At 42.0% G+C, this 14,040-nt stretch overlaps 1 protein-coding gene across 3 annotated transcripts in view; it reads left to right on the top strand.

The window, feature by feature from the left end:
• bsna (bassoon presynaptic cytomatrix protein a) overlaps positions 1 to 14,040 on the top strand; it is an 81,493-nt gene that overhangs the window by 9,964 nt on the left and 57,489 nt on the right. For all 3 annotated transcript variants that reach the window (XR_006361321.1, XR_006361320.1, XM_044038594.1), the window contains exons 2-3: positions 10,325 to 11,372; positions 11,469 to 11,884. Coding sequence is in view for 1 of the 3 variants with exons in the window: in XM_044038594.1 (XP_043894529.1) it covers positions 10,325 to 11,372; positions 11,469 to 11,884 (1,464 nt within the window). In the remaining 2 variants the exon portion in view is untranslated. The remainder of the gene's footprint in view (positions 1 to 10,324; positions 11,373 to 11,468; positions 11,885 to 14,040) is intronic.

Genomic DNA, 14,040 nt, shown 5'->3' with positions numbered 1-14,040 from the left:
ATTTGCTTGAAATGATTAATGTGTTTTGCTGCCTCTCACAGGTACTGACAGATAGACAAGCAGACTGAACCTGCTCTAACTGTGACTGAGTGAAGAAAAACAAACGTTGAGATGAGACAGATGCGAGCGTTTAACTTTACCTGGACGGATTCAAATTTGATATTTGAATTCGACCTTTTTTTAGATGCCGCGAGTAAATTAGACGACAGCATTTTAGCATCACATTTTGCAAAGTTGGAAGTTACCCTTTGCTTTTTAACGTCACCAGTGATGAAATGGTGTGGTATTGTGTATTGAGTGTTATTTATTTAGGTGTCGTAGATGACATCCAATGTATTTTACTGTCTGTGTACCATTCTTTGTAATAGTTCGGTAAAAAGGACAAACTTCAGCAAACTTCCTTCCCTTCCCTTCCTTTTACTTAACCTTAGGGACCTTTTGTGGTCATGTCTAAGAAAGAAATGTTGACTGTGGGCAAAATAACATGCAAAACAACAGGTCATAATTTATTTACAGCATGTAAAGGTCTTTGTCACTTGAACCTAAACAAATGTCACTTTGGGCCAGTTACCTGGAACGAGTGATGTTGCTGTTCTTCCTGGGAGGACAGCCTTGTCACTTCCACTTATTAACAGCGAGTCTCAACGGAAAGAAGTTGTTTAAGGACACAGCCTGCAGCTGTCACTGGCCTCTACACGCACACATATCTGTGCATCAGTGCATGTCCGCACATTTCTCTGATCGTCGTTTCTCTGAAACAGACCGAAACACAAGCCGACGACGCCGATGGGGAGGAATATGTGGGGGGGAAAAAAAAAAGACAGGTGGGGGCGAGGGGGGTGGACAGCAGTGGCGGATGAAGAGACTGGCCGCAGGATGTTTTCGAGAAAGCTGGCTGGGTGCTGTCCCTGCACGATAAGGCTGTTTGAAGTGGAGGCGGTACAACTCATTCACACCTCATACCTCCACAAACTGGTCTGCACTGTGGACAGACTTATCAGTCTCTCTGTCTCTTGAAGACGACAGACAGTGTCATCGATATCATGTCTGCCTCAGGGGTTTTTTCAAGTCATTTAATGAATCTAATCAAAGAAGATATGAAAATGTTAAATCACTTAAAACTGTTGAAATGTGTCTTTGGGGACACATGCGTGCAGTAAACTCAAGCACGTTTACTCATGTCTGTTGTCCAGATCCTGTTCAGAGAAACATGCAACACAGACTGGAGACATTTGGAGGAGGAAGCAGCCACTCAGAATGAAACATTTTATTTGCAGGCGATGAGAGGAGATGAGAATTTTTCCATCAAAAACGAAAGACTTTTCATCTAAATCTATCATGAAGGACATCGCACTATCCCCTGCACTGATTCTCAAAACCTTGTTAGACCGAAAAGCAAACCTCAGTCAAAAAATGTACCAGGTGTGCATCCCTCCACACAAGAACAAGTGAATTTAGTTGCACAGCCTTTAGCTTGAATAAACAGTTGCCACGTTGAGATTCACTTAAGTCTTCTGTGGGTTTCTCTCACGCTCTCTGCTGCATGTTTTTCAGTTCAAAAAGGATTTTCACATGTTATTTCAGAGGGTACATGTCCTCTCTACTGCACCTTTACATACAGGCACTATGCGTTTTCCCTTATTATACATTATTTCATATGTATGTACAAAATGTACACACGTCATTTAGACATTCAGAGTTTGTTGGGAAATCATGTGATACTGTGACTGAGGCCATACTGCAGTGCTATAAAGAACTGCCATGACCATTAAAACATTAATCCGACTATAACCGCACAACTGAAAAAAGCGGACTACTTGTTTCGTGGCATAGGAATGGACCAAAAGAAACACTGAAGTGAAACATGACTTTTTTGTTTATCATCTCATAAAAAAATGCATCCATGCAGCTTCTTTCTTGTTTATCTCAGTCCTCTTGTTTCTTTTGACACCTTCAGTTCTCAATTACTGCGCCCCCCCCATTTAATTCTAACCTGCCTCCATTCTTTTCTTATTCAACATCTTCCTCAGTTCACTCTTCCCATTTGTGTGTCTGTCTTCCAAGTGTTGTATGAGGTCTTCCTTTCCTGCATCCATCCATTACAATACCCAGTGGTATTGTTGTTGTTGTTTTTTTTTAAAGTCTGACTCAAATCTGCTATTGATCTAACAGCACAGCCCAGATCTTTAATCACAAGTGTGCATATATGTGTGCGTACACTGTCTGTCTGTCTGTCCGTCCATTTATCCATCATCCACCCACATATGCACAGGTTTTGTGCTTTTGTCACGCAGAGTTCACACAGGCTGTGATCATGCTGGATGAGACTCAGAGTGCTGAGGCAGATTTTAATTAAACAACTTGCATTATAGCCTGATAGTGGTCAATACAATCGACCAGGCCGAGTTTTTCAGCGAGGGGAGGCAACAGATGAAAGGATGAATGACACAGTCGGTGTGTGTGTGTGTGTGTGTGTGTGTGTGTGTGTGTGTGTGTGTGTGTGTGTGTGTGTGTGTGTGTGTGTGTGTGTGTGTGTGTGTGTGTAGATTTAAGTGAGAGGTGAGTGTGTTTTATGATTTTCTCCTCTTGGCTTGCTGATGTAATCAAGCTGAGATATAGGCCATTTTGTGTGTCTGTGTGTGTGTGTGTGTGTGTTTGTGTCTGTGTGTGTGTGCTTGTGAGCAGTCCATTCGTCAGGACGAGCAGAGAATTAACTGTCAGCTGCAGAGCTATACGGTCTTCAATGAGTGAAGAGCCTCTTCTTTTTCTTCAGATGTTACATTTGGAGGTTTGTGTTTTTTGTTTTTCAGACGTATTAGTGCAGGAGTTTTTGTGAACTCTGACTCTGTGGGCCTCTCCTCACAGAGCTCTGCAATCCAGTCCAGTCCAAATTTATTTCAGAGTTCACCAAAGTGCCGTACATCGCGAAACAACATACAATAAACAGGATATGAAACGATGTAAATTTAAAAAAACAACAACAAAAAAGCAATAAAAACAGAATATAAAACCAATAAAACACACAGTAAAAGATCAATACAAATATAAAACTGCCAACTCGTATACATGGTCAGGGGACGCCAAGCAGAATAAGTCCAGATTTAATAACTGTCAGCGTGGGAGCAAGTTTAATGTTTTATTGTTGCAGACCTCAGTGATTGTGACAGTGAATATGCATGTGAAAGGTCACTGAGGTAAGTAAAGAGAGTGGGAGCCAGTGCAGAGATGCTAACACCCAGTCTGGTGGAGATGAACGCGTGAATGACCCGATCACAAACTTTAAAAAGCAAGGGAAGGCTTGACCTTTACTAAGAGCTGCAATTGAACAAAGCTGGAGTTCACTCTTTTTCCATGGACACTCCTTGAGCTTCCTTTAGGCCACACAGGCTATGGCAAAGGCTCTGCATCAGTTTTGTGCAAAATACATCACGAACAAACCTTTGCGGTCAACTGTGCTTGTGACATGTGAGGCACTATACTTGTGTGCTGATGTCATGCGTGCACTGTGCAACAGTAAAACAGGAGGCGCTCATAAATGTTGTAACATGGCTGAAACAACTGCAACATGCTGAGGCCGAATTCAGCACAATAGAGGTACAGTAGTAGGCAGGATATATATATATATATGGGCAACAAATATATATATATATATATATATATATGACTTGAAAATGGATATATGTATGTATATATATATCCATTTTCAAGTCGTTATCTGCTGATATCGAAAATCGTGCAGATAATATCGTGCAACCCTTATTAGATGAGACTTCAAATAACAACCTGGTTCCTAATTTTAAAAGAAATGCTTGAGTTTAGCTAAGATTAGATTCAGGTGTGGCTCAATTAAGGTCAAGGTCAAGGTTAAGCATTAGGTGATTAAGGTTATGAAGACACTTTGTTTCGGCTCTCCAAATTAATGGAAGTGAATGTAGTGCCCTAAGAAGAATTCCTGTGTGAATCTGCATGTGTGTGTGTTCATAATTAGCTGTAGAGTCTCAGCGCTTCATCATGGGAATATTTCCTGGAACGCCCTCTCTCTGTGTGGAATATTGATCAGTACATTAGTCTGCTGCTATGAGTGTGAGCCGCCAGACAAACCGTTCACTCACTCACTCACTCACTGCAGTCACTCTGCATAAGAGCCTCCACTCAGTGACTAAAAGTAAATGATAAATGCAGCACATGCAATGAACACAGCTAATGTTACATCCCATATACTTCGCCCTTCACATACACAGCACAGATAATGATCTGTCACTACAGTCTTCTTGTTTTGAGTCTTTGCACATAGTGCAATACGTGCATACATTTCCATTTGACACTGATTGATCTGTGAACTGCTCCTAGCAATCGTGACCATGTTTGTATGCAAACAGCATCAGAAGGACGGAGAGTCTCCTCGATGAATGTTTAGGCCAAAAAGTGTGAACCAGTGTGAACACAATGTCAGGCTCTGGTCAACCATTTATTACAGCACCTATGATCTTACGAATCAATCCTCTCTCACAAAAATTGCATTGTCAAACATTTGACCACATTCTTACATTGTTATTATATTATACATGTTTCAAGTATTTAAGGCGGTGGTGGTGGTGGTGTGTGTGACAAAGCGAGATGTGCGACAGTTCCAGCACAGTAAAACAAGAGTAAAACATTAAAAGACTTATTGTGGCTTATTACATCGCGCTTTGATATAGATTACATTCATTTGCATAATTGCTTATTTTACATTCATTTTTTAAAGCTGCTCTTTTTCATCTTTCCATCATGTACTGGATACAGAAGCACTTTGAAACAAAAAAAATGCCTGTGAATTGAACACGACTCAGCCTCAAAAGTTCCTGTCCTCTCTTGTCTTGCTCTGGTAATCTCTATCCCACTACATTCATGTTACCTCCACCCTTGAGCTGCATTTCTCCCTCCCTCCCTCCTTCCTTCTCTCCCTCTTCAAGTGCTGCACGCTGCGTTGATGGACAGCTCTATTAAAAGCGGTGTGCATGTCCCTATGAGAGGCCGTGTACTGCACCACATGTCATTATTTGTGTGTTTATATACGTGTATGGAGTGTACATGTGTGTATGTGAATGTGCGTGCAGCCTCTTTTCATGACGGCTGATGTGAGCCGCTCAGACCAGACCAGACCAGACCAGACCAAACCACAAAAAGCTTCTTAATGCTGACGACAGGCGTTCTCTTACACGACATCACATCACATGTGACATTTTCAGCCACTCTGAGCCAATTACAGCTCATGGCAGGTTGATTCCAGCTCACTTTCATGTTACATGAAAGACCTACCACTGTTTCTCGAGAGTGTGCGTAATTGTGCAGTAAAAATATAATATAGTTTCACCCCACAGTTTTATGAAAGAAATCAGCTTCACTTATAGGCCTTGTTCAGGCTTTTAATTTTTTTTGCCGATCCAGGTTTTAACCAAATTGGGTTTGAAAGTCTGGACAGCAAAACCAGGCACACACCTCTCAGCCTGAATGCCGTGGCTGTTCAAATCGAATTTTAAATTGTCTTTTGCGTCACTTCTAACACAAAACACACAACTTCAGGAACTTTGGTCCTGCATCAGTGTTTCACAAACATAACCATGGTATCTACCCGTGCAGAGAGGTGGGTTATGTTTCTGACACACAATTCCAATTGGATCACTCGCTATTAGCAGTGTGGATAATTTGATATACTTTAACAAAGAGGGCATGTTGTAATTGCATGAGAACTGATACTTGTAAAAAATTTGTCTTTGTTGTGATGGGATAGAATAATTATTGTCAACGGTTTAGGGAAAGGGACAATCTGGCAGACTGCAGAAGGAAAAACATCATGCCTATGTTGTTTTAAGTTAAAAGCCATTGATGATTTTCCAATTAGAATTCAATGTGGAACGAGGGAGGGAGTGAGTGAGTGAGTGAGTGAGTGAGGATTTCTGTCATTTGTATAATATAGCAGAACACTGTCGACAAAGTAAGGTAAAAAAAAAAAGGAATTTAAGCCTGTATTTGTTCTTGGGCATAACTGAGACAAATCTTGAGTGTACAGTAAAAGCAGTATATTATAATAAATGTACAAAAACCTTGCCTGCAGCTTTAAGAACACCACAGAGATCAATTTGCTGCACTAATTTTATGAGACTCGAGCCTCTTTGCGCCATGGTCAATTGAAAGGAGAAACCACACTAGGATTGTCTTCGCGTTTGAGGTGTCATTAAATGAATCTGCTGAGGTGCCCCTGGATAAAGCATTAATCATCCAAACGCTCCAGTGGAGCTGCCAGCGGCACACGACTGGTTATGCCTGGTTGCACAATTTCAATTTCTCGGTTATACGTGACTGTGCAACGTCATGGCAAAGACGAATGTTGCCAGAAACCATTTCCGAATATGGAGTTATTGTCAAAACTGAAACGAAAACTAAGAGCGAGAGTGGAAAGTAGTTTGAAGTTTGTCGTTTTATTTTTGAGTGAAAGGAAGAGGTGAAATGTCTGCTGGTGTCGTGAATCGCACCTCGAGGTTTCTCCATGAAACAGCATTAACACCTGCTCCGTGTTTGGAGATGTGTTATGTGAATACTTCAGCAGCTGGTCACAATGTGAGTGTGGTTTTGTGTGTCTGTGTGTGTGTGTGTGCACGCGTGTCAATGTCACACCCGGTGTGTGGCAGGCAGTCGCAGAATAGAGCTTCTATCATGACAAAATGGTGGCAAATTGATGACATATTTGATCCGCGTGGAAGTGAACTCTGCTCTGTGGAACTTCCACTCGCTTATAGCTACTCAATAAGTGAAGCCCAATGAAGTTGACTAATTATCATAAATTATGACGGATATAAAGATATTGTAGCTGGCACACAGTGTAATTCATTTATTTGTGTCACTCTCCACTTTGTTTATCTGTGGACCCACTTTGAAAAATCTGTTTATGTGTAAGTACGATTTAGGACAGACCAAGTGTGCTGTGCTTCATATTAATCCAGTTGCTACTGGGTCAATGTGTTTTGGATCATACTACGCCATTCGATTGAATTACTGTCCCCACAAGCACTAGTGGGGAATCATTTTATTGAATGATGTTCTTGCTGGTGTGCGGAGGTGTCAAACTGGCGGCCCGCGGGCCACATGTGGCCCCAAATCAATCGCATGCAGCCCACCACTTAATATCATGTCATGATGAAAACAGGAGTGTGGCTGAGGCACAGCTGCCAGCGATGATGATAATACTAAATATACTGTATTTGCTAGCGATGCTTTTTGTAATCATAATAATGACATACGGTTGTAATTACCACATTATTAACATTACATTCACGTCAAGTCTTTTTTATCATAAATGTGTTTTTACTGGGAAGTATACATCGTTCCACATCAAGACAAGCACTTTTATTTTGAATTGTTTTGAAATATCATGAATATGGAATATAATGTTATGATTTTAAAACCGTATTGTCCACTCGCTACAGAACAGTTGAGAATGTTGAGTTTTGAGCAATTTGATTTAATGCCTTAATACGTTTGGATTGACGTGTATTTTAATGTTTGGTTTAAGTCAGGCTAATGCAACGAGTGTGTGGAAGGCATTTTGTAAAAAGTTAAATCGTAAAACGTAAAATTTCACTGTTATTCATTGATTTATTCATTGATTTATTAATTGTTCAGAAAGATGTTAGCATGGTTTCACAAGTTGTCAAAAATGCTAATGCAAACAAAAGAAACACATTTAGTGCTTTACTATTTTTTCATGGATACTATTATAGTAATTCCATTCATCATATAAGTACATTTATGTGTCCATTTCCATTTAAGTGTGTGTTAACTGAGAAGTTTGAAAACACAAAAACAGGCAGGAATATTTATCATTACCCTTCGTCCTGTTGAAGTGTGGAGAGTCAAACGTTTGCTCATGGCTTATTTTCCTCCTCTCAAAACAGACATCTATTTATATTTGTATTAAATTGACTGAGTGTCCACACACAGAGACACCTATTGCAGATGTCCTATGACAGGCTTATCAATCTGTGTCAGAGCATTAATATCAACACTCTTGATTTGGCTGCGAGGCGGTTTTTGGAGGGTCAAGCGATGGCTACTACGCTGACAATGTTTGATTTTTTTTTCTTGTCTGTGTCTTGTCTTCGGCAGCAGGCTGGTAATTTATGATGGAAGACAGAGACATTGTGTCCCTGCTGACCTCCATGTGCAAACCTGTTGTAGATTTGTTCATCTACTCTGTCCTGTTATATGTGTCTGCATTTAGAGGTCACTTTACCCATAAAAACAACAACTATGCAGAAGGTTTTGTTTGTACAGGGGTAAATCCATGACTCTTCATCCCCACCATACCTTCCTCACGTGGGAGCAACATCACATGAAAGGATCCATTGGTTTTAACCACAGTGAAACAGATGTGGCTATTCTGTGTTTGCTGTGTTGTTGATTAAGCTTGACATGATGAGAGCAGAGGAGCTGCCTGGATTTAAAAAAAACAAACTGCTGACTCCTTCACCACCGTGCTTTGCTCCCTCTCCATTTTCTCTCCGCTATTTACCATCCCTCCATCTTTCACTTTATCCCTCATTTGTATACGCTTCTCTCCTGATGCTGGCTTCTTTCTCCCTACGCCGCTCCCCATCTCCCTCTTGCCATCCTCATCAGCTGTAATTATGGCTGCCCAACATGGGAGGAGCCTGGACAGCAAAATTATACTTTCAATATCTTTCCACTTCAGCCATTCAGGGAACAAGACCTACATTTTCAACCTGATTAGAGAACGAACAGAGAAATTAGTGTATAAATGGTGTGGGGAAAAAAAGTAGCAGAAGCAGAGAGAGAGCTACAAAGGGAATATGTTAAGGAGGAAATGAATATGTTAGGGCGCAGCGGTAGGTTTAGCCTCTGAGTTAACAACATGGGATCAGTGATGCTGTCAAGCTAGAAAATGCCAGACAGAAAAAGCTCTGTGGGAGGAAAAGCTAACTTAGGGTATGTGACTGATATTTGCTTTCCTCATCTCTCCCCTCAGTTCAAGGAGTAAACTTGTCTCATAACGGGGGGGGGGGTGATTAGTTGATAGCAGACGGGGTGATACAGTACTGCTGTGCATTGCATTGTGGGTAAGGAGGAGATGGGAGGAACCCTTGAAACGTGCAGAGATTTACTATCTTTGCTCTGGCTTCAGGGGAGCTAAAATAGCACTGTTAATGGCAGCTGGGTTGCAGTGGTGCATGCAAAGCTTCGGAAGGACAGACAGGATGAGAGCAGGCTGACACAGCTTGGAGAGGAGCTGTGTGTTTCAAGCAGTCGGGAGAAATTAGAGAGCCAAGCCAAGGTCCGCACACGAGGGAGTATCAGCTCTCATCTGGAGAAGAAGAAGAATAAGAAGGAGAAGAGAAGGAACGAGGAAGACAGGAGAAGAGGAATAGGAGGAGGGGTGATGTTTCATGTTTATTTGTAGATGGCGAAGGCTGCTGTCGCTTCATTTCGTTCGACTATGTATCCTATGTGTTTTTTGTGTGTCTTGATTGTGCTTGCACTTGATTTCTGAGTGTATACCTGTGCGCTGCGTAATGTATGAGTGTCTGTGAGAGATGTAATGCTTTTCACTCAGGTTGTGGTTTCAGCTCAGCAATCACTCAGTGCTGCAGTCAATTTGTGGTTGATTTACTTCTCTCTCTCTCTATCTATCTCTCTATTTCTGGTTGATTACAACTATTTCTCTGTACTTCTGTTTCTCACAGCAAGAAAATGTGACCATACTTGATGTTTAACCATCCAAATGCATTTACTTTCATGCATAATGTCCAGCGTTGAAGTTAGATAAATGAAGAGAAAGTTCTTGTGGTTTTTATGATTAGAGTTACTGGACTAAACTGTCTGAGTCATCAGTGACACTTAAAGTAATCAATAGCAATCAGCTTTGAAAGAGAAACTCAATGGCCTATGGGCAAGATAGATGGACAATATTAATACTTAGCTCTTTACAGAGATTAATTGTGTTTTTTTCATTTCATCTTTTGCTTACTTTCATTGTCTGCCTCTGATTTTCCTCTGTGTTATGCTCATCTGTCATTGTTTACACTTTTCTGACATTAATCAACAAACTTCCATCAGGTGCTCTGCAAAGCACTGTATTATATTTGGTATGAAGTGTGTAAGTGTAGAACCGGATTTGAATTCCAATGGAGTTTGCAAATATTGCTAAGATGTAGAGAAATATAGAGGGAAATTTCCATGTAATAAACTGGAACAGTTTCTAAGTGTTGGGTTTAAAATATTTTATTCAGATATAATAACATCAAACCTGTCTGTTCTCTGTCTGCAGGTCCAGGAGTGGTTGTGTCTGAACTGTCAGATGCAAAGAGCTCTTGGCATTGATATGACCACGCCTCGCTCTAAGAGCCAACAGCAGATTCACTCTCCCTCCCACCAGGCCAAACCCATCGTCCAGCCGCAGCAGCCCACACTTCAGCCAACGCAGTCGGCAGCAGCAGCAGCAGCACAGCCAAAACCTCTAGTACAGAGTCAGTCCACGCACCGTCAGCAGCAGCAGCAGCAGCAACAGCAGCAGCAGCAGCAGCAGCAGCAGCGGCAGCCTTCGTCTCAGCCCTACAGCCAGACACAGGCCTATTCCCAGGCCCAGCCATACTCTCAGTCCCAGCAGTATCCCCAATCTCAGTCTCAGACCTACCCATCATCCCAGCCGGGACTGCAGACTCAGCCTCAGGCCTCCCCAGGCTTACAGAGACACCCAGGCCCTGGCGGCCCCCAGACACAGATAGGGCCCTCTCAGCAGGGCATGAGGTCTGACCCACTACCCCACAGGGGTCCTGGAGCAACAGGATCTGGTCCCAGAGGAGGCCCCAGTCAGCCTGGAGGTCCACGGATTCCCCACCCTGGGGCTGTTCCTCTTCCTGGTCTGGCCAAAGCGCCCTCTCAGCCCGATTTGGGTCGGGGTTCCCCAATGCACCAGCCAATGGCTCGGCACCATGACCATACCAGAAGTGCCGGCTCCTCGCCAGCCCACAGACCTCAGAGTCAAGGGCCACCTCCTGCCCAGGATGGCCTGACCAAACTCTTTGGCTTCGGAGCATCGCTGCTCAATCAGGCTAGTACACTAATCAGTGTTGACCCTCTGCCCACCGCCTCCACCCAGCCAAGCCCTGCACGAGGGAAGGTGGTGTTCAGCAATGCAACTACTGACATCAGGCAGCAGCCACAACAAGGAACTGCTGCACCCAAACCATTTGGCATGGGTGGCCCTCATGCTCCAACTCAAATGGGAGGCCCTCATGCTCCCACACAAATGGGAGGCCCTCATGCTCCCACACAAATGGGAGGCTCTCATGCTCCAACTCAAATGGGAGGCCCTCATGGTCCAACTCAATGGGAGGCCCTCATGCTCAAATGGGAGGCCCTCATGGTCCAACTCAAATGGGAGGTCCTCATGGCTCAAATGGGAGGCCCACATGGTCCAACTCAAATGGGAGGCCCTCATGCTCCCACACAAATGGGAGGTCCCCAAATGGGCGGGCTTCATGCTCCAACTCAGAAGCAGCAACATCAGAACATTCCCCATCAACAAGGTATGACGCAACAGCAATTACCTGTCCATCATCAAAAAGGGCAGCAAGGACATCCTCAACCACACGGACAACAACAGCAGCAAACACCTGCTCATCTGCAGAAAGTGACACAGAGGCAGGAGCCTGTGGCAGCCCCTGTACCCGCTCCAGAACCTGTGAAGCCTAAAGTGAACTGCCCGCTTTGCAAAACGGAGCTGAACATCAACAGCCCTGACCCACCCAACTACAACACCTGTACGCAGTGTCAAAGCCAAGTGTGTAACCTGTGTGGCTTCAACCCCACGCCACATCTGGTCGAGGTAAGAGCACTGTTACATATACAATACATGCAAAGCAGTGTACACATATGCATGTGTTTAAGACATACTGTACAATAACTGCTTGTTGTAGTTAAGAACAGACACATTCTGAGTCATCTCCTTCCAGACAATCGATACCCTTCAACCCAAACAGAAAAAATACTGTTCATTCCACTGTTGAACTTCTTTATTGCGTGGATGCAGTTAGGCCAGGACCTGTCATCTTTGTCTTCCCTCTGAGAAATCCTCTCTTTTGTCCATTCTAACTCATTTATCATCGTCGGCGTTTCAAAGCCGATATGTTATTTCAGACTTTAGACTGTCTGAATTTGTTTTTCCTTCTTTTATACACTCCTCTCTATTTCTGTGCTCGAAGCCCTTTTGGTTTTGCGCTATTGATTTCCATCTAACTACCTCTCTGTCTTCCTAAATATCTCCATCTCTCTCCATCCATTTACATTTTTATTTATTATTTTTCTATTTATTAAGTTCTCAATACTTTCTCTGGCCTCCTCTCTTACTCTCTTCAATCCTCAACTTCCCATGTTCTGCAGGTCTGTGGGGACAGTGCAGTATAGATGAAGTGATGCATGCACCTTGGAAGTGAACTGAGCTGGGTCTCATACCAATCATTTCCAACGTTATTAATATTTTAATCAAAATTCATTCTTTTCTTGGTTTGACTTAAACTTCACAACAAAAAAATACAGTATGCTGTCTCATTTAATTTTAGCGTAAGTAATGCAATATCATTGCCTCTTTGCCGTCACTTTGAACCATTAATTCCAAAGAGCCTGTCACGGGACAATTTCCAAAGAAGAGATTAGTATTCTGCTATTGCTAATTAGTGCTAATATATTGAAGAAATACTCGGTAACAACATGCAGGTTTGTTTTTTTCCACTTGATTTTGGTAAATGCACAATGGCCTTGCAACAGCTGTAGCTTCTAAGCGATGGGTGGTATCTATAAAGGCATTTTTAGAAATTCAAAGGTAAATTCTGGTATATTTTTCAGCCATGGCCACATGTTGATAATGTAATTCTGTGCAATTAATATCATGTTTGTAAATGGTCTAGGAGATGACCTCCATCATGGCAAGGCAGCAGCGGTTCTTAAAATATGAATAACAAATAAATGATTTACTTCATCGCAGTTAGTCACACGAATTACATAGTTATTCACTTTTAAAATGTTATCAATTTGTTACAACTGGTTTTAAGTCCATATTAACAGTGTAAGCAACTCTTATCTTAATTGGGAATCAAATGAAGTCAAAGAAAGTTACTTTAAGAACTTGACTTCATTTTTAAAATCAAAGGAAGTTTAATACACCTGAGGCTACACAATGTTGACTGTAGAAATGTTAATAAAACAGCTTCACTTTGTAGGAGAACATGTTTCATAAAGACAGTTTATTAGTGTTGGGCAGGTGAACACACCGCGCTGCACTGTCAACATAATGCAAAGTCTAAACTGATACAGGCCGAGTGATTCTGTAAAATTAAGTATCAGAATTACACTTCATTTATTTATTGTACTTCCTGACTAAGCAACAGCTCCAACAAACCTGGTGTGAGAATGGCATAGGAGAAGCTAAATGTGATTACTGCAATAAAATGCATTAAAGTAGGCCGTTAATTAACATTTCCAAAGTCTCTGTTTTCCTTTTAAAATAAAACAGATGACCCCTGATAATCCAGTGCCAGTCACACGAGTGCTATCCTAATCTCTACATTGATAATTGGTTCAAAAGAGAATTAGGACAAAAGATTAAAGGCAAAACAAATAAGACAGAGTGGGAGGGGAAGCATGTAAGGAATGAAAGCAGGTGTGGCTTTTAATCAAAGGTAAACTTCTGTCCTTTGTCAGATTTTTGGCTTTTGATTCACCTAAATTTGTTTTTCAAATACTAGTTAAAGTCCATTATTTTGTTGCGTCACATCCTATTTATTTGTCAATGCACAAAGTGTACAATAATGAATTATTAGCGTGGAATTTATCTGAAATGTTCACCTTTTCCTAGACCAAGGAACCAAGGAATGCAAGGATGTCAAGGTATAGAAAGATATGCAGTGCGTGCATGCAGAGTACTAAAGGACTGCATGAGGAAAGAAAGGAGTCATTAAGGAAATTAAAAAGGAAGGGAGAAAGGAA

This window comes from Solea senegalensis, linkage group LG11, assembly GCF_019176455.1.
Source record: "Solea senegalensis isolate Sse05_10M linkage group LG11, IFAPA_SoseM_1, whole genome shotgun sequence".
NCBI classification, from domain to species: Eukaryota; Metazoa; Chordata; class Actinopteri; order Pleuronectiformes; family Soleidae; genus Solea; species Solea senegalensis.
The sequence above is the reverse complement of the archived record's forward strand: the minus strand, read 5'-3'. Positions and strand labels throughout refer to the sequence as shown.